At 48.2% G+C, this 27,392-nt stretch overlaps 1 protein-coding gene across 3 annotated transcripts; it reads left to right on the top strand.

Moving 5' to 3' along the window:
- On the top strand, positions 1–26,646 carry POU2AF1 (POU class 2 homeobox associating factor 1). Of its 3 annotated transcripts, none has more exons than XM_082777946.1 (12): positions 1–129; positions 11,866–11,993; positions 12,382–12,424; positions 12,515–12,786; positions 14,078–14,349; positions 17,362–17,467; positions 18,143–18,229; positions 20,364–20,415; positions 20,601–20,767; positions 21,127–21,243; positions 24,238–24,402; positions 24,803–26,646. In XM_082777946.1, exons 1-12 carry the CDS (start codon positions 114–116, stop codon positions 24,872–24,874), a joined length of 1,497 nt encoding a protein of 498 aa, XP_082634072.1. In that variant the 5' UTR covers positions 1–113; the 3' UTR covers positions 24,875–26,646. The 3 variants fall into 3 exon arrangements, with proteins under 3 accessions (XP_082634072.1, XP_082634071.1, XP_082634073.1); XM_082777945.1 differs by having other exon boundaries at positions 18,083–18,229; XM_082777947.1 differs by lacking the exon at positions 1–129 and adding an exon at positions 345–640 and having other exon boundaries at positions 18,083–18,229.
- The last annotated feature ends 746 nt before the right edge of the window (positions 26,647–27,392 follow it).

Genomic DNA, 27,392 nt, shown 5'->3' with positions numbered 1-27,392 from the left:
CATCCTGACAGTCAGTTATCACATCCCCCGTAAAGGAGTCAAACACACGTTAGCCATTAGAAAGCCCAACTGTCTTCATCAAAGAGAAAAAAGACTCCGTCCTGCCACAGAATATGCACTGGCAAAAATGTAAGTGAGCTCTGATTGCCTTTGTTTTTCCTAACTGCGGTAAAAGATGAAGGTTGTAGTGGATAAGTGAGCATTAGCATAGCACAGGAGACAGTACTCTTGAAGAGCGGCATGTCTCAAGAGAGGCAAATGAGAAGGCATGATGCTAATTTTCCAGCAGGGATATTAAGACAGGGCAGCATCGCTGCTTTGTTGGCATTCGTCATTATGAATCAAGTGGAAGACTATGATTCATAAAAACAATAACAGGATGCAGGTATTATATCAAAGGTTATAGTGGTTACTTACCAGAGAATTTTCCTTTTTAAAAGTGAAACCTGTGAGAAATCTTATTTCTGTGTCTTTTTTGATATGTACTTTTTTTTTTTTTCAACTAATAATAAAGCTAAAGAGCGATGCAGTTGAAGGCAATACAGTTATGAGTTTACAGGAAATCAGTTTTCTTGTTTTCAAGATAATTTTACACCTCTTGGCCCACCTTTGCTCGAGTAGTTTACCGATCCTGATACAGGTAGGTGTTTGCCCTGTTTGTGCAACTCTCTCTCTCACTGCGTGGATCTGTAGATGTGCCTTTCTGCAGCCCTGCTGCCGTCCTTTGCACTTCACCATGCTGTTCAGTTAACCTCGAATATAAATAATATATATATAATATATCTGAGCGGAAGAAGCTTATTTCTTAATCATTTACCATTGACTTATCTAATATGGAACTAACATTAATATTCTTCTCCTTTATATAATAACCTGTAATTATCCAGCGGTGGGTTTACTGTGCGTGTTGTTCTGAGCTTATTAACTATAAAGCCAGTTTTCTCTGCTATGTACTTCTGTTACGTTTTTCCTTTGAAAACTGAAAGCTCAAATGTCTATTTGTGAAATGACGTTGTACAGTCTAACATCCAGAATTAAGAAGCTCTGAGTGCTTATTCAATCACATTTCAATTTGTCTGACAAGTATTAAGCAGCAAGTGCGAGCGCTATGGCAACACACCTTGTTTCCTATTATCTCGGGCTGTTTTCAGAATCGGTAGGTATATGATGTGGAACATACTGCAAGATGATTAGATACAGATGTTATCTTCCATCTGAGAGTTGTATAAGTCTTTATTATTTTTTTTTCTTTACTGCAATGACAAAGCAATACTAACAAAGTGATGTCTTAGGTAGAACCAAATTGGTAACTGATACGATATTTTTCCTTTGCATTGTTTCTTTGATACATGCAGTGCTTTCAAAGGTAAGCAGAAATTACAAGCCTGTGTCAGAGGAGATAAAATCCCCGTATTTTGAAGTCAGCCATCTCCCCTGTGAGAGTTTCCGGACAACAACTGCCCTTACCTGCCTGTCCCCTTGTGCCCTCTGAGCTTCTCAAGACCAGAGCCGGCTGTTACAGCACTGCTTTCTGCTGTTTTGAAAGACTGCATGAGACACGGCAGCTGCCTAGACTTGGCTTCTATTGCTGATGAAAGCCTTTTCACGTCAGTCAGATGAAGCAGCCAGACTTGTCTCTGGCTCCTGGGCTGCTTGCTAGATCAGCCTGGCCGTGTGTTTACTACGACACAGACAGAGCTGAGGGGAAATTTCTGTAGGTGGCTGTCTAGGTGACTCCGCTGTTGGTCTTTGCTGTCTTTGTCTGCTGTGTCATGGCATGGTTGGGCTTCCTCAGTCTCATGGACCTTTAGTGTTTTTTTTAGCTAAACCTAAAGACGGGATTACTTTTCTGGCATTAAACTATTATCTTGCTTCTTTCCTGTACCATCAGTAATGACTTTGACTTCAGTTACCCACTCTACTGGAGACTCCCTGTGCGACTGCAGGCAGATTGCTCAGGCCCGTGCAGGTATTCACGTGCCAGGTCTCAGCAGTTTCGGTGGAAGTCAGGTTTCTCAGTAGCTCTGTGAGTCTGCATGTGGTCTCTCTGGTGCTCCTATGGTCTCTGGCAGTGTGACCAGCTGTGGCCTCAAGTTTCCTGCGCCACCTGGCTCAAACCACCTGGGACCACACCAAGTCCCAGTGCCCACATGCAAGCCATTGGCTTGCTCTAGATTTCAGTTAATAAAAAGGCAGTCTGGGTGCCCAGGGAGCTTGGTGTCTGCTTGCATGAGCCCTGGGCTAATGTCATAGCGTAAAAACGCTGCCCTGCTCTGCTCCCCACCTAGGAGATAGGGAGAGCTTTCCTCTGCCACAGAGGGAGTTTCATTATACTTAGTCTTAAAATGAGATATTTGTGTATTTTAGCAAAAGGGCATCCCGGAGAGATGGGCAATAAGTCCGCAGGTAGCTTCTGAGGTGTGGGTGAAGCTTTCCCCACATATTGGATGGAGCATCCCATGTTCAGTCTAGAAACAGATGGCTTTATCCCTTGCAAGAGCAACTGTTTGCAGACCTGTGGTACCGTGTGGCTGAAGAGCCAGGTAAATGTGCCCCAGGCTCACACCTAGGTATGCACTTGTAGGCACGGATGTCAGGGTCTGACAGTGCTCACCAGCAGGTGAGTGACTTCTCTGGGCTTCAAGCTGCTGCTTTATGCAGTAACCACGGTACAGGGGCATAGCTTGTAGGTGTAGGACCCACAGGTGCACAAGTAAAAGAGAATTTATCCCACTGGGGTTCTGAGGCAGCAGGATGCTGGACGAATTGAACCAAAAGAAAAACAAAAGGAGGCACAAACAAGCATCAGTGAAAATCAACTGGAGTTGGGCATATAACTTCCAAAAACTTCTTTGCAAATCCTGAAGTATGTCCTTTGTTTCTGGAGGAGGCTGGATGCAAAAACAGCAATCAGTAAGTCCAGTTTTACATGCTTAAACACCATATTTTAATCAACAAGATGAGTAGGGAATGTCAGATCCATGTGGGTTGTGTACTGTTATGGTGCTGGAGGGAGCAAAGGGCCTGCTGGATGCTGACCTGCTCCTGCCTTAGCAGTGCAGAGCTGGTTACCCAGCCAGAGCTGTAATTGCAGTTCAGCTCACAGGCAGTGCCAGCCTCAGTGTAAATGTCGGGGCAGAAATCTTTGCTCCATCTGTACCTGCATGAAAGGAGACTCAAGAGAAGTTCTTCCAAGATGCCTTGGTATGGATTAAAACTTGGTATGGATTAAAACTGTCCTTTGGCACAACAGGAGGTTTCAAAAGAGTGCTGTCATTTCCATGCTTTTCCCCAGTAAACGAAAACAAAGCAACCAAAGAACAGAAACACAAACCAACTGAAAACCGGAGTGACACAAGCAGGCTGATTTAAATAGGTGTCCCCTCGGAGGGCATTTCTCGCCGGCACCTCCTGGAGGAGAACTGTCTGTGGAAAGCCCTGCAGGGGCAGCAGGCCCGCTGGTGAGCCTTGCCCCCAGCTGCTGTGGCCCTCACATGGCCCTCGTCCTCCGGGGAGCCTCGCATGGCTGCTCCTGCACGCTGGAAATCCTTCCCGCGGGGTCACGGCACGCTGCACCCCTCTGCAGGAGCGGGGCCCTGAGCTTCCGCTCAGCAAAACCCCAGAGAGGCTCTGGGCCCGAAAGCATCCCCTCCCACGGCAGGAGCGAAGTGACTGGTAGGGGCTTCCCAGCTTTTGGCAGGATTCTGCTGAATGGAAGCCGGCCCGCTGCGCAGAGCTGGGAAATTTCGAAGGCACGGCGCCGTGGGCTTCTCTTCCCTTGTGTGTCTTTATGCAGAAAGTTACCTCGTGTTGTGTTTTGGAGACACGACGAGCGTGTTTTCCATGCAAATGATTTCTGTTATGAGAGGGTAGGCAAGCAGGTTGAAATTCTCAAAGCGTTTCACGTTTTGGAGGTGTTTTTGGTGAAGGTAAAATGCTTTGGACACTCGGCTCTTCGTGAGCTCCAACGGGACTTGTGCAGACGAGGCAGGTGTTCGGCTACGTAGCTGTCCCACCGACTGCTTGGATTCCCCTGCAACTGAGATATGTCAATGTGGACCTTTGAGAACCTCTTCCCAAATGCTTTTTAAGTCCTTGAAGCCTTTTTCTGCCCGCAACAGATGTCGGGCTCTATACACCTCTTCTGAAAGTATCAGAAAATGAGACTGAGAGGTGAAACTGCAATATGTTGCGTCTTGTGAGGCTTAATTTTGGTAAAGCCCCAGTGGGAAAGATGGATAGTACAAAAGCTGAGTCCATCCATGCCTTACAAAGCAGGTGTCAGGCTCTATGAATGACCACATAAGCAATTAAATGGAAAGCTTGCATTACTAAAATGGAAAGAGTATTATGGGCTGGGAGGAATTGGGACGTGCGGGTGAGACTTATGGTTAAGACACTTTCTGTCTATCTCAGCTTCCCCTTTGTAGCAGGGGTTCTCTTATTCTGAAACCAATCATTTTTAGTAGCCTTGCCACTACATGGCCAACGCAGCCACCTCTACTGGGCACTTGGAAGCTCTGTTTCACTCAGGAGAACTGAAGCAGTAGGGATGATTAACCACCCTTTCATACGGGTTCCCAAGTGTCCCCATGATTTTGATTCTATCCAGGTGGAAAAAATACAAAGTTGTGTTTGTTTGCCAATCTGCAACATCTTCCTTGTGTTGGAGCAGAAGGTAGGCTCTGCACGGTGCCCCCCTGACTTAGGTCTTTTGGAGGAAAGAGAGCTGCTTCAGGAGGACCCCATGCAAATGCACGTTTTGCTTACAAGAATGACCCAGGCAGGGACAACGGTCTATGGATCTGTGAGGATCCGGGGTTAATTTTAGTCTTGGAGATCTTCCAGCTGCAGATAAACATCTGAAAATAAAGGTGCTGGGCATAATGCTGAAATACACCACTGTCAGCCCAATCTGCTTCGCTTTGGTGGGTACAGTGCTGTGTAACTGGGCAGAGAGAGAACGGGCCAAATGCTGGACCGAGTTGTTGGTAAGCAGGTGAAATATTTAGTCTATTGATTTAATTATGCTAAGAACCCTCCCGAGTTCATTTCCTTATGCTGAGCAATGAACCATTGCTTGTCTCTTCTGCTCTTGCTCCGAGTCCTTCTGGTTAGTGTAGAGCACATTCTCCGATCAGATGTTTGCTTAGTGCTTTGCATTTAACTACATCTTTTTTGAAATACCCACCCTTAGTGTGACAAAACCACTCTGGTTCAGTTCTCCTTGTCAGGGCTGTCTAAAAAATAAAACAGTAACACTTCAAAGGAGATCTGGGATGTGTCATATACCCAAAGTGCTCTGTGCTCAGCCCTTTGAATGCACGATGACATGCAGCATGGGGTCCTGAGACGTGTCATTTCAGAGGGAAAAGCCATTGACAAGATAATAATGCAAGCGTAATCGAATGCAATACAGATAAATATTTTTTTATATATTGTTTTGTGATTTATTTGGCAACGCACGCATGGTTATGTATCTGAGAAGAGTTTGCAGGTTATTCAATCTCAGTGCTGGCCAGAGAGGTCTGTTAGTCGTTACCCCCTGGTACCTACTCGCCTCCCAGATCTGTTAGCACCAACACATCTCTAAAATGGGTCTTGGTAGCAATAACTCTGCTTTTTGTTTCCCTTTCAAGGTGCAGGAAAAGGCATGGGGTTGCAGGTGGGTCACTTCAGGGAACTTCACTCTTGACTGCTCTGATCGGTTAGGACAGGGACACGCCCTGGAGGATGCTGAGGGCTAGCGATGAAGGTGAAGTGAAGATCCTTTCGTCTGGGTGACTCCTTGTCTGGCTGCCATCCGGGATCCTGGGCAGTTCAAGGGCTTTCTGTGCTTTGGTTCCCTACCCTGGACTTATCACCAAGCCAAGACAAAGAAGGGTCGCTATTTTTTTTTCTTACTTCTAGTGATATATTGTAGGAAACCATTTAATTAGTGAGCAAATGAAGATGGGTGGTCTTCACTGGCCGTAACAAGGGAAGCCTCATTCTCCAGTGCACTGTAAGCCTCCCAGCTGGGTGGCTGTGCTCGAGGGAGCACGGAGACCTGAACAAATATTGAACCATTTTCTCCTTGGCATGAACAGGTATGGGGGTTGTGCATGGAGCTGGAGCCTTCGGGCCATGCACTGCAGTGCCGAAATACCCCAGGGGGGGCCTGGCAGGGTGCTGCTACAGGAGCCAGGAAAGCCCAGGGAAGCCAAACGGGCTAAGGGCTGGTTTTCTCCTGGTTGTATAGGTTTGTAACGAGCTGAGTTTTCAAAGGGAATCTGACTGCCTAAGAATTACAGACCCTCCTTTACCAGGAGTTTGAGAACCACTGGAAAGTGCTTTTACCACTTGTATAACGCACAACCCCTCGGGCAGCTGACCAGCATGGGGATCTACTTCTCGGTGACCCTTTCAGCCTTGTACAGGGATCCTGGCAGCACTAGGAACTGCACGTAGGTTTCCTTGCTCCTCCTTGGTCTGCTGCTGTGCACAGTCAGGTAGGCTGCACGTCGATACGAGGGGAGCTGGTTAAATAACACACACAGGAGGGATTGCCTGGCTAGCTGCTAGGAGCTGCATTTTATCAAAGGAAAATACTTTTCACAGTGCTCCATGATGTACTTTGGAACATTATCAATACCATAAAAGCAGCCGTTTCAGTTCTGCTGTCAGCTCTGATCACATGATTCATTTCCAAAGCAACAGATTCAAAATAATATTATTAGGTTAATACTTTTAAATATTTTTAAAGTATCTTTGAAGGATTCTTTGTCTGAATTAAATATAAAATGTGGACAAATACAATGCAACTTTTAGTCCCTCACTTAAATATTGCTAAATGGGCATTGGTGTCTTATTCTAAAACGGTTTTGTTTGATTGCAGTCAAAGCATCCAAGTAGTGTATCCAAAGCCAAGCCACTTTTTTTTTTCTTTTTATTATCCAAAGTTCACAGTGTACAATAAAAGCGTCAGCAGCTGCCTTATGTAATTTGCTCTTCGAGATCGAAGTCAGAAAATCACTAGCCTGTTAATTGAAATCTATTTTTTTCTTGTTATCCAAGGGTAACTGTTTGCTTTTTGATGCTACTGTAAAGAAGAAAAAAGATTTCTATTGTGTTTCTTTTCAATATTTTATTATGTTGGGGGTGAAAGAGGAAAAGAGAAAACTATTTGCACTGGTAACTGATCAATTGATAAGCTTATCACACACCAGTGTGTGAGCAAAGAAAAAGTAAATCTTCTGAGGCAGTGGCAAGTGCGTCGCTTGCTGCGGCAGGCAGGCAGTCATGCAAGCCCTGGAAGATTAGCAGTGTATTTCAAACTGAAAATTGGCCTGATGGGAAATGGTTCTGACTTGTTTGAAAGGTTTAAACTGATCTGCAGTTCACAGGGGTGTGAAGGCCAGCGGTGCTAATAGGTTTAGTGATCTGAAACTTGTCACGCTTCAATGTTTGTAGCCTTCCAACAGCTGCTTGCCATTATCCTCCCTCCAATTTCGGCAATGGTTAGATACAAATGTAGAGGAAGAAGCGTTTTGAAGGTGCTTGGTTTAATTGTTTGGCAATGTCTTTGCATGCTTTCTCTATCTGATCTTTTACTCAGACCAACATTTCCTGGATGTTATTTAGAAGAAGACATCTTTTAAAAGCCTGTGTCTGAACATAGGTACTCTTGATGCTATTGGACACATTTTGGTTATGTTCTCCAACGTGCAGGCAACTGAAGGCCAGAGTTTGTAGAATTACTGCCCAAAGCACTAACCTGCTCAGCTTTTTACTCACCTTGGGCAAGTATTGTACAGTACCTTGCTGAAGCTCCTGTCAGCCCATGAGCTGGGGCTGGAGCTGTTCCCCAAAAGGCCAGCAGCGAGGTCCCTGTTGGCACTGCCTGCTGCATGCAGCATGAGCTGGCCCCACAGGACAAAATTCCGTTTTCTCCTAGGTGCAAACCAATTTTAAGAATATTTGGAGAGAGAAGTGTATTGAAATTAATAACAACACCAATGCAGTTGTCAGATCTTCAGCCAGAGCCCACTGAAAGTGGCACCCTGCAGGCTTCTCTCTGCAGAGGCTGGGTGGCACAGGGGTCTGGCTCCAACCATCACTGAGGACTTTTGCTGTTGTCACTTGGTACATAGAGCTGGGGGACTGCTGTGGTACGGAACTTCTCATTAGCTGCAGTGTTATCCAGCCACTTTGAAGGATTACTCAGAAGTCTTCAGGGTTTGTGCTAGGCTTTTGTCGATGTTCAGCAAATACAGCAAGAGATAACACTGATGAAAGGAGCCTGAGCATGTGCACACACCGTGGATTTGTAAGGCGGCCTGACAAAAGCATTGCAATGAACTAAAACATATTTACACATAGAAACTATTGCAAAGCTTCCTACTGGCTGCATTAAATTTGCCCTCTTTTTTCTCGGCTCCTGATGCTTTGTACTGCTCCAGCTTCAGAGAGCGGTTGCAAATCGAACCCTGGTGCCTGTTAGGGAGGGCATGCGGCTGTTTTGTGGTGCACAAAGTGTAAAAGAAGCCAGAGCACAGCATGCACTTGAGCACCAAAACACAATGGTGCTGTTTATTTGTCGGAATGGAACCTGGGCATGCGGATGTTGGTGCATTTGCAGCTCATAACTTAAATAACAATGTACCCGTCTGATTTTAATGCGAGTCAGTTCAAGACAGGCAAAATAGTTTATTCTATGCCAACCCTGGTGTAAGAAGTTGAGGAATACTAAATCCAGGTACATTCTTTGTAAGGTTGTTGTAATGGTTATTATTGCTCAAAATGTCTTTATTTTTAAAAGATCACATTTCTTTGGCTGTATGAGAAATTGTCCACTGAAGCCCAAAGTCATTTTGCTGTGGTTCTTCTGTAATACTCAGACATGGTACACATTTAACAGTGGAAAAGCAGCTGTGCTAGCATTATTTTTATTTCTGGAGGTCAGCTTGGGGGGAACCGAAATATGTTCTGCAGACTTTGGTTTTTTTCTTTTTTCTCTCTTTTTTTTTTTTTTTTTTGGTTACTCTGCTTACACCGGAAACTCTGAATAGGTATATTTGTCAGCTTTTACAGTAAATTTCTTCTTCCCCATCCCCCAAACCTGGAGCCAGAAACTGCCATCCCTCCCCACCCTAACTCTGCAAGGAGGCTCTCTGCAGTCAGTGCGATGACTCAGGGACAGGACACTGCCCGAGAGGGACGCTTCTGCCTCCCCTGCAGGCTGCACTGCAGCTCCTATTTGCTTTGGCAGAGTCGATGGTTTTGCTCAGCATAAACAGCACTAGCATCGTCTGACTCTGAAATGTTCTCAGTAAAGTACAGATAAATCATTTCCAAATGTAAATAAATCCCTTACAGGACCAGGAAAGCACCTTCAGGATGGTCTTCAGTTCAGACCTCCTGAGCTCATTCTCAGAGTTATCAGTACAACTCATGTCACAGCACTTTTTAGCACTGTCTTCATTAGCACTCGGATAAATTAATATCAATTAAAATTTAAAAAGCAAAATGTGAGCTGCGTTAAAAACCCTTGCGAATTCCTGTGTGCAGAATTAGTGACCTTCGTTCCCTTTGCTCACTGCTTTTCCAAAGCCACAAGCTCTATGAGACTGCAACCAACCCAAGATGAAGTCCCACAAGGAATGTCCAGAGAAAGCAAATGCAGCTCATGCAGAGGCTGAAATGCCATCTCCTCCAGCTACTGCTTTAAAGCATGGAATTTTCCCAATATGCTTAAACATATTTTAGCATACAAACAAAGAAAACAGTTCAACACATAATTGTAGGGTTATCTGCTACCAAAGGTATTTATAATGGCCTTTCAAGATTTCATGATTAAGTGGTATGTAGTGAGGCAGAAAGAGCAAACTCAACAGTACAGCACAGTTGAAGGGAAATAAGTACTTCACTTTTGGAAGAAAGTAAAGCAGAAAAGTTTATTCTGTTAAATATTTTGGGGTTCACTTGCAATATTTGTATTTAGACTCAGTTTTTCGCCCTCCAGGAAGGTGTTAAGGAAATATCTAAGTGTGCATATGACTGCATATAACTGGAGGAGATGATCAGAACTAAAGCGATTCCTCTTGTTCTGTGCTGCAAAGCATCCACATCTTAATCAGAAAATTAGAATAAATACTTCTGGGGTGGAATTAGGCTTGAATTTGAAGGTTTGAGCCGGATATCCAGCTGCACTTCATAGACCAAAGGCCTGTTGCGATCCTTAGGAATGGGGACTTATCAACCAGCATGTTTACAAATCAAAGTGCAGTTAAAAGGGGCAGGTAGCAAGTCCTGCTATCGGTGGTTTTACAAACAAGAGGCCTTCCTGAGCTTTTTTATCCTCTGGCCTCCTGCTATTAACTGCCTCCGAATACTTGATGTAAAATATGGCTCAATAATACCGGCTTACGAAGAACTGGGCTTCCTCTGCTTTCATTGCCGCAAGGCTTTGCGATAGGGCTTTTTAGCTGGCTCTGGGCTTTACTTTTCAAGTCGAGGTCTGAGAGGTGCTGTCAGTACAGCTGTCCATGAAGCTGTGTGCTGGCCCAGCAGGCCAGGCCACAAACCTGCTGGGCAGGCGGTGAGCACAGCTCTGTGTGGAGCAGAGGCACAGGTACACCCGCCTGCTCCCAAAAAATAGATGTACAGTCATCAAACTAGTGATGGGTTAAATGGCTTTCGAAATGAGGGTGCTTCTCTGATTTGGTTGTGTTTGTAGCTTGCTTCTAAGCAGCAACAATAAAGTATTTCTCTTGAACGTCTACTGTCTACTCATTTATGCATCTACTTGGCCAGCGTTTAGGTTATTTAATATGCTGGGTATCTGCTGACTGATCGTTATTATGTGCCTGTCAGATAAAGTCAGTCTGAGCTGTCCTTCAAGTGGATGTAAATCACTGCGCAGCCAATCTGTGGCACTGAAACAATGTAAAGCAGATACACAAAAGTGAAGTCTCAGGAGGAATAAAACAAGCAAGCTATTTTTGGCAGAAGCCTGAAGAAATCAGAATATCGTGCTCAGGAGTTAAGGGGAAAAAAATAACAAAGTGGAAAATCAAAATGAACACACTGCAACCTTGCTGAAGACAGCAGAATGAAAGGTTCAGTCTAGAGGCAGTTTGAGGAGTAACAGTGATTGTTCATTGCCCCTCTCTTATTTATTTTAATCTGCTAGTTGATAACGTGTAAAGAGGGACACCCTTTTGCATGTCCCTTTGGAGCGTGTGGCTCACCACTACCACTCTCGTGTTTCACACGTGTAAGAAATGTGTCCACGTAGAGGTGTGTGGGTTTATTGATAGCCATCACTTTTAGGAATGCAGCATTACCCTCTGCAGAGCAAGTGATCCCCTTTCTGTGCACTACATCCTCCCCGGCTTTCATAAACGTCTAGAGTGATGCAGCTATTTATTATCAGAGCGTGTTCATCACACCCTGCACCTGATGGGTCCCAGCTCCTGCAGACCATGGCAACACCTGCCTGTGCAGTGGGGACACCGCAGTCTGCTTCCAGACCGTCCCCAGCTCTTCTGCTTTCTGAATGCTCTTTGGCAACAAAGGGGCTGAATCCCTCAGTATTCCTGCAGCCAATTCACAGCTGGAAGGAACTGCAAGCTTACTTAATTCAGGTTGGGTTGTCCTCGTGATCCATCTGTGTGGTCGCAGCATCTGAGCAGCAGAGGCAGAGAGGAGACCTCGGACTTCATCTGTTGGCAAAAAGACATCACGAGCTAAGAAATGTGCACGTACACTGCCGTGTTGAGAGCACCCTGCAGACAAGGGGCTGCCATGGGGATTTTGGCCTTTTGAGTGGCAGGAAAGGAAAATAAATGTCACCTGCATCTTTTTCTTTTTTTTTTTTTTCAGCTTCTGCTCCAGAACAACAACCGCAGCCTCGCCCCTACCAAGGTGTCCGCGTCAAAGAGCCAGTGAAGGAGCTATTGAAAAGGAAACGGGGAAATGTTCACAACACCAGTACCACAGCAGCTACAACGGTAGGAGAAGAAACAAACTCAGGAGGAAATTTTTTCTTTGGTAGCTAAGTGATTGACCAGCCCTGGCACCAGCTGGCAACACTTCATTAATGAAAGAAATCTTGGAGGTAGTGGAGCCTCACGTTGCCTGGAGATACCACTAAATAGATTTTCAATTAAATATTATAAATACATTTAATGCAAATAAAATAAATATGTTTTCACCTTTAAGGTGCTGAGCAGCTTCAATCATCTTTGACTTAGTTGAAGGAGGAAAGTGCTTTGCACTTGGCAGGATCTAATTCCTAGAAACAGAAGGTGGCTTGGGATTTAAGCACACTCAGCCCTTCTGAGAAGGGCTTGAATTTAATGCTTATGGTTTTAATCCCTGGATGTTTTTCTTTTCTAGGTTGTTTTGCCCCATCAGACGCTCCCTCCCTATTCACCAATGGGTAATGATTTCCTGCCTTTCTAAGTGTTTGTCAGCACTGCTGCAGGGAAAGCCACACTGGACTGAGTTGCGATCCTCTCCTGTTTTTCAGGCCAGCCTTGTGCCGATATGGACGGTGCTGCCCCCGCGCTGCCTGTGACAGATGAAGGAGCTCTCTGTTCCGGCTGGCTCTCCCAGCCCTCTCCCACATCCTTGCAGCCTTTAACCCAGTGGACCCCTTACCCTGACTACGTGTCCCACGAAGCAGTCAGCTGTCCGTACAGCGCCGACATGTACGTGCAGCCGATGTGTCCCAGTTACACGCTGGTTGGACCCTCGTCTGTTCTGACTTACACTTCGCAGCCACTGATCACCAATTTTGCAGTAAGTCCAACATCCCTAGCTATAAATGATGGCCAAGGCCCCACCTTCCAAGAAATGTCACGGGGAGTTGAGGATGTAATTAGTGTAACTTAGTTATTGTAATGTCATTTGTTCTTGCATCCGTGCCACGTAGCTGTTATAGCGTAGGCCCTTCTGTACTGAGCTGGGCACTGGAGTGGTTTGAGGGGGACAAAAAACTGCATTTGTATTGAAATCAGAGACCCCACTGCCATTTCTCCAGCTCTCTGGAGTGCTCCTGCAGCACTTTCTGTGTCATTAACACACAGCCTGTTCATGTCCTGGGAAATGAGTCCTCTCCCATCAAGTCAGCAGCAGGGCTGCCACTGCCCTGAGTTTGTTCAGCTCTGCGACCAGTTATTTACTGTAGGGGAATATCAGATGTGTTGCTTTTTCTGTTGTCATCAATTCCAATCTGAGGAGGTGTATTTCAGCTTGGATTTGCAATTGCTGAGAACGCAGTTGTTCTGACTGGGTTTACTCAATAGCTGGTAAATGCTGTCGTCTGGGCAAGTACTTGGGATGCAGTCTCTCCAGAGATCTGAGTGGTTTTCAGGGGATTTTTTGCTATTTAATTCCAAACTTTTAACAAAGTAAATGGAATTCTAGGAAGCATCCACTGGGTGGACCAGGAAAATCACGTGGTGATAAGTTTATCAAAAATTGCTATTTAAAGATGAAAGAGCAAGGCCACCAGACCCAAGATAATTCCTTCTTCATTAGGGGAGACGGACAACCAACCTCGAGCAGCTTTATTTTCCCCTTTAATGTTTCAGCTCATCTGCTGAACGAGGCACCCCAAGTCAGCCAGTGGCCCTCGCTGTTGGGGAAGGGCTGTCGTTTCAAACCTGGCCCCGTGTTAGCTGATGGATGGGCTGTTTAGGACAGGTGCTCACGGAGGCCAGAATTAACCTCCTTCGGCCCTATGGCAGCAACTCTTGTGCCCATGGGTTTGCCTTGCAAGAGGTGCTGTCAGCACAGGGTGTAGCTGTCTCATGGGCTTACCCTGAGGGTGGGAGCGGGAACAGAAAGCTCGAGGGAACTTGCCGTGAGTGTGAGCTGCTGCTCGCAAGCACCTGGGACACCCACAGCCACCGCTCTCATGGGAGCCCGCGTGGGAAAACTGTCACGCTGGTGTGAAGCTTTACCCAGAGGGACAGGAAAAAGGGATGTTAAAAGTGAGACTGAGCATCCTTCACCTCATTTTGCGTCCTCCCCCTGCCCCACCTAACTGAATGCTTGATCTCGTTTAATTTCTCTCCCACTCGAACAGCCCCGAAGTGCCACCCCGGCCGTGGTGCCGCAGCTGGAGGTGGCGGAGCAGCAGCCACCCCTCACGTACTTCCCATGGGCACAGCCTCTCTCCGCGCTGCCAGCCTCCACCTTGCAGTACCAGCCGGCTTCTTCCACGCTCCCTGGGCCCCAGTTTGTGCCCTTGCCCATCTCCATCCCCGAGCCGGCCCCCCAGGAGCTGGAGGACGCCCGACGGGTCATCGGCACGCTGCCCATTGAGAAGCTGCTCCTAGAAGACGAAGACAATGATACGTATGTTTTAAACCACGCTCTCTCTGTTGAAGGGCTTTAAGTTGCACATCTGGGGCCTGATCCTCACTTACTCAATGCTCCCCTTGGCGTCACGGCGAGTTTTGAGTAGAGAGGAAAGCAGGCGGGGAGGGTGGGGATGGGAACTTGGCTTGGGATTTTGTTGTCCACCTCTAGCACATGCGTGGAGTGAAACTCGCTTTGTCCTGGGGCCCAGCACAAGATGTCTGTGCTGTCACAGCTCCTGCCGCCTCTCCCAGGCAGGCTTCCAAGCTGCATAGTTCTTGTGCTCAGCCTCAGCACGAGGTGACTTTCATCCTCAGGCACAGGGCACGGCCTAAAATCAATAACCCGTAGTGTAGCCATGGCCAGCTGTAGTGTTTGGTGAGGGTACCTCACCGCTAATTATTATTTCCAAGACCTTTTTCAGAGGACTGCTTTCTAGAGCTCAGTGTAATGCCTTGTATGTGTCTTCGCCCTGTCCATGAAGGAACCTCTTCCTCATTTAGGCAACTAGAAAATATTTTGGGGGCCTAAACAGAGATTTTTCTTGTCTAAGTTGAATTGTCCCTTTGGAAAACCAGAAAATATGAAGGGAACATTTGGTGTACTGGTGCAGATAGATGCATCGGTCTGAAGATGCCAATGCAGTTGAACTGAGTGTCAGTGCAGCTGGACAGCCCTGTGCACAGAGCAACCCAAAGCGGGCTAGGTGAAACGTTTGGTTTCACCAGAAGGTGAAACTTGAAGGTCTCACCTTGTGTGTAAGTGCGAGACAGACACGTAGGTGTGGGACAGTGCTTTGGAGTCCTGGTCAAATCCAACGGACAGGTCCTGGGCCCACTGAACTCACCAGGAGCTCTGCCTGAGTCAGGATTGCAAGACATGGCCCGATGTCAGGAGATGATTGAGAAGACAGGGTCTCCCAAAATCTGGCCTTCGGTCTAACAACAAATTCATGGCATTACTGTTAGCTGGCAATGCTTTCATTTCTTCTGTAGCATTTGAGCGTGAAGTTGGTGATGTGCTGAGACAGGGGACCTCAGTGACCTCTCTTGTGCCTTACCGCTACGGAAAGTTTCTCCGCTGTAGTTTCCCAGGTTCACAGGTGCACACGTTTGCTTTATGGCTTTCTGGTTTTCTTTCCTGGAGAATGAGCAGCTTTACCTTTTCCTCTGACGCAACTGTAAATATTATTGCTGATGCTCAGGAGTGCCATGCCACAAACAAACAGACTTGCAGGAGATGTACCCCCGTTTAACTTCGTTTATTGTTTCCTTTAAAAATGAGGGAGTCTTGACTGATGAACACAATTTCTCTGGGTTTTTCTGCTTTCTAAAGCCCAGGATCCGTAGGTGATTTTAGTGTTTGCAAGACTATGCAAAATAATTTATTGCACTGTTTATTACCTGGTGCCCAGCACTCCGCTTCCCACCCAGGCAGTATTTCAAGTAACTTTACAGTTTATGCCTGAGTGAGGTTTGCAAGCTCACAACAAAAGTCTTGAGGACTTGTAAGCATATTTCATTGTTTAATATTAACAAATCTGCTAGACACGAGCAATAGATCATGTAAGTGATCGTAAAGTCATTTGGAAATAGCAGTAGTTGAGGCGCATTGTCATTAGTGGCTTACATTTGCAGAAAAACCCAGCAAAGAAATTAATCAGAAGGAGCTTGGTTCACCACTGGTTACTCCAGCTTTATGAGCACAGAGACATTCAGTAGGTAAAGCTGGGGTAACGCAGCTGTGAACCAAGCCTGTGGTTGCTAAGATTGCTTTTAAATTTCTTTCACTTCAATGTATGTAAATTCTGTGTGTGGATATAAAACAAAGATGAACTGTTTCAGAATTTCTTTCTGGGTTGTTCTGGTTTAGAAAAAGACAAAATCTTTGCCAATAAAGATCTACGGTAACTTTCACATGCCTAGAGTGTTTTATTTCCTGTCCAAAAGCATAATCCAGCATTGGTTCAGCAGTTAGTCAGTTCAACAACTACGCAGAGGCTAGAGCCACAGATCAGCTGCTGGGCTTTCTGCTCATTTTGCACATCAAGGCAGACTAAAGAGGAACCCCATGGCCCCAGTGTGGCTTGGAAGCAGTATTTGCTCACGTAGTCATTACTCACACGAGCACTCCTGCTGCTCGGGTGGTAGTTTGATCCCTGGTCCCCTCCCTCGGTGTCCCTGGGGATGTGAGTGTGCAGTCAGATCTGATGCTGAGCTTGACAGAAAGCTCTAGACCAGCCAGAGAGCTGCCTTTCTACTTCCCAAAGTTGTAAGGTACGGTTCTGGGCTACGAAATCACCCCGGGGGAATCACCCCAAACAGTCACCCGTTGTTTTCCCCTGGGCAGAAGGGAAGTGCACAGCTCCCCGTGCTGCCAGGCGTGCCCGGTGCCCTGGAAATGGGCCGTGGAGGGGTGGAAGTGGCACGTAGCTCTGTGCAGTGCTCTGCAGCACCAGCCGTAGCATTTCCCACATTGTCACATCACCACCAAGCCTGTCACTGCTCTGGGACGTGACAGCTCTGTGTCTTATGCACAAGGTAAGGACCTGGTCCACCCAACAGCAGTTTTAATAGAGTTTAACTGGCTCAGTTTACAAATACCCTGATGGGAAGGGGCTGTTTGTACCTCTGGGTGGTGAGATATTACCGGTGCATCACCCCAAACGAGTGGGGGAATGTGATACAGCATGCTGGGGCCCAGCACAGGGCTTTGGGGAGGGCTCAGGAACCCCCTGGCACAGGGGCAAATCTCACACAAAAGCACTGAAGTGGAAAGGAGACAACGTGTCCAAGCTCAGGAGTGCTAAGGGCTCTTGAAAACAGCATTTATTTCGAGGTAGGAAGCCCTTTCCCGGGGAGTGGGTGATTTCAGTGTCGAGCCCTTGGGGCTTTATGGCATGGTTTTGGGGCCCTCTGGGTATAAACCCCCCAAAGCAGCAATGATACCCTGTAAAGCCGTTTGCTCCCAGGGCCAAGCAGTGATCAGTGTCTTTATTTACTGTCTTAGAATTCTACATATTTATGCAGCTAAAGGTATGAGGGCGTTTGCGTTGGCAGCTGCAGAGCGCATGAAAGAGCTGCGAAGACTTGATGCCAAAGAACACCGAGGAAAGGTAACGCACACCATCTTCTCCTGCAAGCAGCAGCGTTTGGGTTGGGCACAGACTTTGCATGCCTGAGAGGAAAGCGATGCCACAAAAAAATCCCCCTCGGCCCCTCTGTAGTGCAGAGGAAGCCTGGGGCAGTGACGTGCCTTGCTGAGGTGCCCCTGGCAGATTCTGCAGGTTAGGTGGGATGAGGACGGGCATTATGGCTTTTCAGCCCGTGCTTCACAGAGTGATCTAAGATAACACTGGCCCTGGAAGATGCCAGCACGTTGGCAGCAGTCTCTGAGGCTGGAGGTTTATGCCAGCAGTGCTGCACCTGGCATAAATAATGTTTTGCAAATGCTGGGCTCGGGTTGTCAGCCAAATGAGGGCTGCAGCACACTAGAGGGAGCTCTGAGGAGCTGAGAAATGTCCCCTCTGCTATGATACCATGGGTCCTAGTACATGGCATTCAGAATCTGCCTGTGAGCAATCTTTGGCTTGTGCACCTTTGGCCTTCTAGATAGCATTCAAGCCAGTCTGCCTCTCCCTTTCTCTCTCTCTCTCTTTTTTTTTTTTTTTTCTTTTTAATGATGCTTCTGCTTCTAGACTCTCACAGTTTATCTGCTGTGCTATTTTCAGACTCCTCTGCTGGTGGCTGTCACGGCCAGGCAGCCAGCTATTGTCTATGATTTGATCCAGACAGGAGCAGATGTCAGTGCTGTAGACAACAAGGGGCAGTCAGCCTTGCATCTCGCTGCAACGTACGGGTACGCCCAGGTCCTGCAGGTAGGAAAAGCTCTTATGGTTTTAATTGCTAGCAGTATAAGCCTACATTAAAGTCTCAATAAGCAGTATCTTTAAATAACAATCTCAGGTGTCAGTAAGCAATGAAGACACACAGAAGTCTCTACTTCCATCACTGTGTTAGGGATTATCTTCCTAGGATATTCCTCTTTTAGGATTATGCTCACAGCTAACATCAGCTCCTGTTATGGAGGGAATAGCTCCAGCTTAATTGGGGGGGAATAAGTTCTTTTTGCACACCACGGCTCTCAGTCTGCTGATGGGGCCAGGCACAGTGGGCTATGCTTGCGCCCTGCTGCCTGTGTTGGAGCAGGGTCCCCAGGGGCTGCAGGCAGCTGTGGGGTGTGGGGAGAAGAAGCACTAATGCCAGGCCAAAACCCTCTCTGTGAGTCCAGTGCCAGCCAGAGGCGAGCAACAAACCGTGTCCGGGTTCAAACCAGCTGAAGGAAGAGCAGATGTGAAGACAGAGCCAGAGCAGGGACATAATAGGGCACATTTTTCACATTTAAAGCAAAGCCAGGAGTCGTTCTGGAAGATTTGCCAGGGCATGGGAGAAACCAGATGCTCCTGTACAGGCAGAATCTTCCAGAGCTTTCACAAGCTATCTGACCAGAGGGAGAGGCATACATATGACCATGATCATCCTGAGTAACCCTTAGAGCCCCCCAGATCTTTCCACGGACAGGGTCTAAACCTAAGCAGTGTGCCAGCCGGGCTCTGATAGCCCCAAAGAGGAATTTGGCACAGTAGAAAAGGTACTGGGGGCATTTTTGGGAAGGATTACACAGCATAGCTAAGCATTTTGGAGTGTGTCTTTTCATTGTGTAGTTTTTAGCCATAAAATAGCATTAAGAAAATGTGACTGCCTTGATTCGTGTCAGGGCTGCTTGCAGGCAGCCCCATTGCAGAGCTTCATGGCAGCCCCAGGGCTGCCGAGGGGTTTACCTGCGGGCTGGGCACTGGGCACGGGGTCCTCTGAGGATGAGGAAGGTGTCGCTGGAGGTGCTGCAGGTCCCCTGGCACGCTGGCTGTTTGCTCCAGGATTCATGAGCTCTGCCTGGCACACATGCTGCACCGAAGCCCGAGCAGGCAGTTAATGTGTAACGTCATGGGTTCCTTGGAAAACAGGTGTTTCGCTCAATGGGGACAAGTGTTTTACATTCAGATGATTCCATCAATGCCTCCCAGAGTGCCTTCTGGTAGAAATGCATCTTTTTTTTTTTTTTCTTTAATACCTGTGAAAGGGAATGAGAGAGAACAAGGAAAAATACACACAGCTTTGCTTCTCGCTGGGGTCAAAGCCATGCAGTGCTACAGGGTTTCTTTTGTTTTGTTTTGTTTTCTAATGGCTTAAGCATCTAATCTCTAATCATCAGGCAGCCCAGAGCTACTTGTCAATATTTGAGCTGGATATATTATATTGTTGTTATGATAAGAGAGCACAAGCCCTAACGTTCCTGGATAATCCTCCTGCACCTTGTCCAACTTGCCGAGGCTCTGGATGAGTCACGGCGCTGCATCCTCAGCCAAGATGCTGCAATGCGAGCAGCTCGCTTGATTCACTCAAGAGCAAAAACTGCTGCTCTGTAATAATTTAGACGAGGAGCGGCCTGGCTGCATCCCACCAGATCTATAAGGTTTTAAGTTAGAGATTTCAAGTTTTTCGCTCTGCAAAACCCAAGCAGCCACTGTAACAAGCTACAGCTTCAGCCTGCCGCATATTAAAAAATTAATAATGAAAAGCAAACCCAGCCTGAGAATTTCCACCGTCAGCAAACTTTTAGGTAATAAAGTTTTACTGTACATATCAGGGAGAGATTTTCATTTATCCTTGCCAAGGATAACTCAGAAGAAATACGAATTGGTGTGACGAAGGCATACATTTGCTTAATCCAGGGTGAAAGTGGGGAGACTAGCACCCTTGAGCTGAGTTTTACTACTAGGGGTTGAGAATCTAATAGGATCTAACAGGATCTCATACTTTGATGGATTTTAGAGACCTAGCAAATATGATCATCCACCCCCCTCCCCGCTGCTGCTAGTTCTAACTGCTTTTAGCCTGGACAATGTTCTGCTGAACTAAAATTCTCCTTTTCCATTTCTGTGTCACGTCTAGGTTATACTGTCACTCGGTTTTCCTCTTGATTTAGAAATGAAGAATTTTGAAGGTGAGACTCTTTGCACAAATATTTTATCGTGATGGTAAAAAAAAAATAATAACCAGGGATCAGAGAAGGATCTAGGGCCTTAAGAATACACTTATATATGTTGTCCCTGCAAGCCCTTACGTCCTCTCTTTCCATCATTGTCTTCCCTGGGGCTGTCGTCACCTCCCTCCCTCCCTGTTTTCCAGGCCATACCCCCCTGCACTGTGCTGTCCTGGCCCACAACGCCCTTCTGCGGGAGCAGGGGCACCCAGGGGTGACGAAGGAGCAGCAGGAAGGTCTCCAGCACCAGAGCGAGGAGCTGGAGAGCTGCATCCAGCTCCTGGTGCAGGCGGGAGCCTCCATCTACAGCCGGGTAGGGAATTGCTTCTGTCTGTCCCTCAGTCACCCCCGTGCTGTTCATTTGTATGAACTCTGACACTTGTGCTGCACTCAAAATATCAAATTGGAGGAGGATGAACTGCTGGCAGAAGGAGCAAGCCTGTTTCCCTCGCAAGGGACTGGTTGCAGAGGCAGCTCCTGCCTTTTGGGGTTGCTTCCCCACAGCCTGAGCCAAAGGCTGGGGATTCAGATGGGTGCTGCAGGGAAGGAGGTACCTCGGTGCTGCCCCTGAGCTGCAGAGCTGGCCTGGAGGCCTTTCTGCTGGGTTTACATAATGGCTTTAAGTTGTTCTGCAGGACGTTCATTGTGCTTTGTTTTGCTGTCTGTAATTAGGATGTGAAAAGCAACAAGACAGTTCTGCATTACACAGTCCAGGATGCGAACATCTCCCTGCTTAGGTACTTCCTGGAGCTGAACGCTTTCAAATCCAGGGATTTTGTCAACAGCAAGGTGAGTCAGGAGCTGCCTGGACAAGGTCTGTGTGCCAGTGTCTGGGCAGAGGAGGTGCTGAGAGCACCGAGCTGCCTGCAGTGGGAAGCTGCAAGCACGTGGAGCCATTGGGGGATCTTTGGAGTCCTGCAGAAACCAGACACTCTCTTCCTGTACTCATTTTTCTAGAGGGAAAAGAACAACAGCTCATGCTTCTGAGCTTTTTTTTTTTTTTTTATGCCCTGAAACTGCATTTTCCAGTCAATAGGCACCTCACCTGGAAATGTGCTTGAATTGCCGTGAAACGCAGGCACCTCTGCCAGCAGCAAGAGCTGACAGAAGAAGAGCAGCTAGGCAGGGAAGAGAGGGAGTGGGAAGTGGTTACTCGAGAAGGAACGCGAACTTCATTATGCTAGGCTGAGAAAACAGATCTGCAGTGATGCAATGGCTTGCTGCTGGCAGCACAACAACACTGAGGGATGGCTGTTGAGGGCTGTGCATCGAGGACCTCTCCTCTCGGAGGGGCCATGAGCAAGCTCTGATTTCAGGGAAGGGAGATGGGGACTTCTCTGCCTCCTTTGCAAGTGTTCTGGCTCTCTCTGTGCCGGGACATGGACGGGTTATTGTGATGGCTCTAGGTTTGAACAGGGAGAAGCCAAACAGGGCCCACAGATCTCTACCAGCTGTCAGGAGCAGTGAGGGAGGACAGCCAGATGCTGCTGGCAGCAAGGTGGGGGCTGACCTGGGCCAGCTGAGAAATCAGCTCCCCAGAGGGAGGCAGGACCCTTGCGGAGCCTGCAGGAGCCTGGGTGCTGTGGCAAGTGAAAGATCTCTGGCTCTGAGAGCTCAGGATGCTGAATTCATGGCTTTAGGCACTCTGCATAGCCCCACTTCCAGACCTGCAGCTTTTTCAGTGTCAGTCCCCGAGTGCAGTGTCCCTGCTCAGCCATCCCCAGGTTGCAGAAATCAAGCTCGAAGCCCACCCAGCGCTGCTGTTCCCACCCCTGCTGCCCCCCACTTCACCTCGGAGCAAGCAGGAGGCAGTGACACTATCTTGTAGCATCAGCTGCAGCCGTCCTGAGCAGAAATCCTGGCATGGCTGAGCCAGACCCAGTACAGCCATCAACCTGCACCCAGCCTGAGCTGACCCCGCAGCAGGATGGGGAGGGAGCTGCTGGCAGAAAACCCAACCTGAGCAGGGAGCACAGAGGGAGAGGAGGAGGCCAGGGCTCCCCGTGCTGAGGGGGCAGTGCATTTGCTTTGCATTTCAAGAATTTCACAGGCTCTCAGCCTTGCAATCTCTGGAGCATCCACATGCCTGTGTCCATCAGAGAGGAATCGAACATTTGCTGCTGACACAGTTTTTACTGGGAAGCAGAAACTGGGCAGCTTCACGTTTTTTTTTTTTTTTCCCCCTACAGATTTCTGTTGGGCTGGAGGAGAGGAAACATGTTTTGCTTTGTGTGGGGGTAATTGCACTGGGGTTTTGCTTTTCTGCGAGGTGAAAGGCCTTGCGCTGTCTTTCACTACATTCCTGCTGTATCTTTGAAGACCCTCTAGGCAGGTGCTATCTTGTCTGTGGGAGCCTGCTCTTGTCTCTTGATCGCAGTCCTGTGAGAGCTCCCTGCTGCGATAGCATCGCTTGGAGTCTCCAGTCTTGCTGCTGAGATGCCTGGGACAGTGAGAAATGTAACGGCGAGGCTGGCCGGTCCCCATCCTGGCATTTTAGCTCTTCGAAGTATGACAAGAAGAAAACAGGGATGCTGTGTTTTGGCTTCCCTGGCTCACCCTCTGCTTGCTGTGGTTGTTTCATTCCAAATTCAGTTCCTTGGGGATTTTACAGTGAGAAAGGCACTGAGGGCTTTGAGGTATTTTTCACCTGAAGGGTTTCTAGAGCCCAGATATTAAAGCTCTGAACTGTTGTCTCACGTAAGGCCCATTAAAGTTAGTGGAGAGGCTCAAAGATCAGGCACTGCCAGATTGCCCTTAGAGGTTTCTTAGCCTCGTGCCTGGATTTGGACGCCATCAAATGCTTCTGCCACAAAGATGTGGCAAAAAAAAAAAAAAAGTAAAATAGATGTTTCCTTTTTAATAAGAACTCCTATAAAGAGCTTGTAAACTATCCCTGGACTTTATGGGATGGTAAAATCGACAAGGATCTGCCTGTTCAGGGCTTGTAAAAATGCCTTGACTGGGAATAGTTGTTAAGGTTTCCATCCCAATGTCCTGTTTTGCTTGGTGCTTCCACGTCCCCCCCACCTCTCTGGGAAGCAGACCCTGGACCCCTGGGCACCCCTTTCAGCACTGTGGGCGCAGGTTGGGCCCAGCCCTTCCAAGGGCAACAAGAAACGTGTGATCACCTCGGAGAGGAAAAAACACGCAGCTGCTGCAGCGAGACCTGGTGCAGGCTAAAAATAACTAAAAACACCTTGCCTCCTGCGTCTGCGTGCGAGCTCCTCCTTGCTTAGAGCCGTTAGGGGTCATACCCCAGTGGGCAGGGGCGTGCGTTTGGGGTGCCCCAGCTGCAGCCCCCGCGGGGTGCCCTGCACCCTCTGGTGGCTCTGCAGCTGGCCTGGGGCACAGGGCCATGCGGGGACACGGCTGCTGCTCCCCAGCCTTGCCTGGTACCCCTCGGAGCAGCTCTGGGTAATGTCAGGGGTCTGGGGACATCGGGGGCTCACATGGTCAAAGGGGATGCTTGGGGATGCACAGGTCAGCAGGAGCTGGTACGGGGCTGCTTGTTGGCCTCGAGGTGCTGCTGTGGCCAAGCAGCTGTACCCAAGATGAGAGCCGTACTGTTCCATCACATACACAAATCTAAATCCCTAAATTTCCTCTGTGAGCAGCCAAATGTGGGAAACACAGAACAGGGACGCTCTCTCACCTCCAGTTAGGGAATGGTGTGAGGTTTCTTCGTCTCATTTCACAAGTCTTCGCTCCCAGGGCTGTTGTAAGCAGGCGGCACAGCTTCTCAGAAGGCTTCTCTTACTTGGTCTTCTTCTCCCCTTGCATCAGGCTCATGGCAACACAGCTCTGCACATGGCAGCTGCCCTGCACTGCCACAAGAACCAGAAGGAGATCATCCAGCTGCTCCTCGACCACGGGGCGGACCCGAGCATCCGAAACTTGGACAACGATCAGCCCATCCACATGGCTCCTCCTGGGAAGGCCGGGGACCAGGTACGTCCCCAGGGAAACTGAGGGCATGTCCTGGCCGAGCTGTGTGACGTGGGCCTGAGGTTGTGGTGGTGTGGGCTGGGGGCTCCCACTTCACCAAATCCCTCATCAAGGAGCCCAAAGTGGGCATCAGCAGCTACTCCAAGCACACCTGGGGAGATACCAATGTATAGTTCTTTCACAATGGCAGCAAGACTCAAATGAAGATCAAGTTTCGTGCCTACAGGCCTGAAATGGCTCCTGGAGCTCATTTTAGTCTCCAAAATGTTTTTATGTGTGTACGTATTCCTATACATGTATGTAAGTGTGTGTGTATGTGCATCTGGGTGTCTGCACGCAGCCCATGTGTGCACCCCCCCCAGTTTCACCCAGTACACTATAAACTTTTACATTTTTTTGGCAGATCAGGCATTTGCTGAAGAAAGGGAAAATCGCATCTGCATTTATTTCCTGCCGCCGAAATGCCAGGTCCTAGGTTGCCTGCTCCTTCTGGAATGGTTTCCACTTCACCTGATCACAGAAAGCCTCTTAAAAACCCCTGTGAGGACGGTTAATCGACGTGTCTGTGCCCCTAAAATCTTTAACCCCGAGTGGGACAACAGCGTTTCTCAACCTGTGGCCTGGGGACCGTGAGTAGCACGTAAGATACCCAGAGATGAAATTGGAAATGGTTGAGAAGTTTAGTTTGTAATAACCCTGTTACATAAATTAACAAACATTTGGAGTGCGGCCACTCTTTGGCTTGGTGGCAGTGGAAACCCCGTGGTGGTGGCAGAGCACAAGGTGGTCCTTTGGCTGTAAAAGGTTGAGAAATGCTGCTCCAAGGCACGCTCACCCTGTGCTTCTGTTAGGTCCTGTACAGAGGTACCGGGCGAAATGCTGAAGCCTTTGTGATGTGCAATTACCTCGGTTGTTCCTGCTAGCCTGGGAATCCTGAACCTGAGGGAGGGAAAGGACTGGATGGAGGAGGTCAAGCTAGCCCGGGGAGCTTTCCACGGCATGGCACGGCCGTATTCCCCCTGAAGAGCAGGTGTCTGAGCTCAAGGCCTCCAGGGGAGGGTTCCTGCAAGCTGCTGCTATCCCGTTTCTCAGCACTTTGGAAGAAAGCTGAATCAGCTGGCCACTGCCACTGCTCCTCGCCCCACCCTGAGAAAGGAAAGCAGACGCCTGAAGTGTGAGCGCCTGGGGCAGGTTCTGAGCAGGGCAGGTCCGCGTGGCTCCAGGTTCCTGGGGACGAGATGCCTCTGAGATGTCTGATCCGACCCCAGCATGGCAAAGAATGATGTTGTGAGAGCACCTCGGGGCAAGAAGCTCAACTCTCCCCGGAGATAAAGCCTGTGCTGGAGACGGAGCCTTCCCTGGGGTCTGCAGCAGCTTCTGGGGGGGACAGGGCAGAAAACCTTTAAGGCACGTGGGGCTGCCCAGAGGGCCAGAGGGCAACGTGGCCAGTGCTGTCCTGTTCCCACTCCTGCCTAAGGGGGCATGTTAGTGAACTCTTATTCTTTCTGTGAAATGATTTGTAAATTGCTGTGCAATCAGCTGGCAGCGGAGTCTCTGCCGGGTCAACAGGAGTGGAGGTAAATGCCTCCAGGGAGGGAAAGCTGTGTTTTGGTAACCCTTGCACCGAGGGTTCCTCATCTCCAGTGCACGTTCTGAATTTTGCTGCTTTCTTAGTCTTGCACAAGTTATTTTTCTTCTAACAGGGCTGAACAATGAGGCAAAGGGCAAATCTCTCAGATCACTGCAGTGATTTCCTTGATCTGGCTAACTCAAAGAGACGAAGGTTTTAAGGTCTTGTGGGTCATGCAAACCCGGTCTGTTCAAACAACTGCTTGAACAAAAGCTCTTAAGAAAGGCAGGTATCCTGATTAGAGATCTTCTGACTTCCCCAGCCCTCCTCCTTGCTGTTTTGCTACAGCTTCTCACTACATCACGTCGACGAACCTGCCAACATCCTCTGACAAAAGAGCAGACATATTTGCATGTGTTTGCATAAATTTGCATGCATCTGGGCACAGGCCATCCAAAGCATGTGCTTTCTTACATTGAAGGGATGCTGTAACAAGCCCCAAATCGAGTGAGAGCTGCGTTGGTGATTGTCCAGACAAATGGTCAATAAATTATCTCTTTCTTGATCTCGCTAGCAATGAAACTGTAAAACCGTGACGGGCACTTGGCAAGTGAGGCACCCAGGAAGATGTAAAAAGCTTGTTGCCATCTAGAATTGCCTGGGAGGTGCCCTGTTGTAGCAAGAAAATAAATACACGAGCTGTTTTCTACACGGTCTTACGTCTTTATTGTTTCACCTGCCTGCCGTTGGGTGTTTAATGCATCAGGGGCTGTGTGAGCACCACCTGCAGAACATCAGGGAAATATCGGTCTGGGGAGGGAGGGAGGGAGGGATGTGGCCTCTCCCAAAACAGCACCCTGGCAGGCTGTGTCCCTCGGAGGTGGTAGCTGAGATTTGCAGAGGGAAGAGCTCTCGACTGCCACAGGAAGGTTTTGGTGTCACTGCAACCATCCCCGTGTTCAGCTTCCCAAAGCTGGTGCACCAAGACCTGCTCTGAAGCCGCTCACCATCACCAGGCCGTTCCTATTGTCTTGGGACCGGGTCCACAAACCTTCCCCTTCCCTGCCCAGCCAGCCCCTTCCTGGCCTGGGCATCAAGAAAATCCATTTGGGGACTCAGAAGTGGCCCCCATGTTAACTCAGTGCTGGGGTGAATTTCGTTGATTTGAGTAGGATCTTTGTATTTCAAATGTTTTGTGACTGCTTACAATGTACCTTGTACGGGTTTAGCAGCAGCACCGGCGGCGCGATACCCCTTTATTTCCACAGTTTATCTCTTCCTACCTGTGGCTTTGGGTAAGCTGCTAATAACAAAGGCTGGTTATCGCTAAACAAACGCGCTCAAGTGGCACCATGGAAAAGTCAGCAGTGGTTGGCAAGGAAAACTTTGTGATCAAATATTCTGTGTAACTGGTAAAGGACCT

The sequence above is a fragment of the Aythya marila genome (genome assembly GCF_965140915.1).
Source record: "Aythya marila genome assembly, chromosome: 23".
Classification (NCBI taxonomy): Eukaryota; Metazoa; Chordata; class Aves; order Anseriformes; family Anatidae; genus Aythya; species Aythya marila.
Note: the sequence above shows the minus strand (reverse complement) of the source record. Positions and strands in the feature narration are given on the sequence as shown.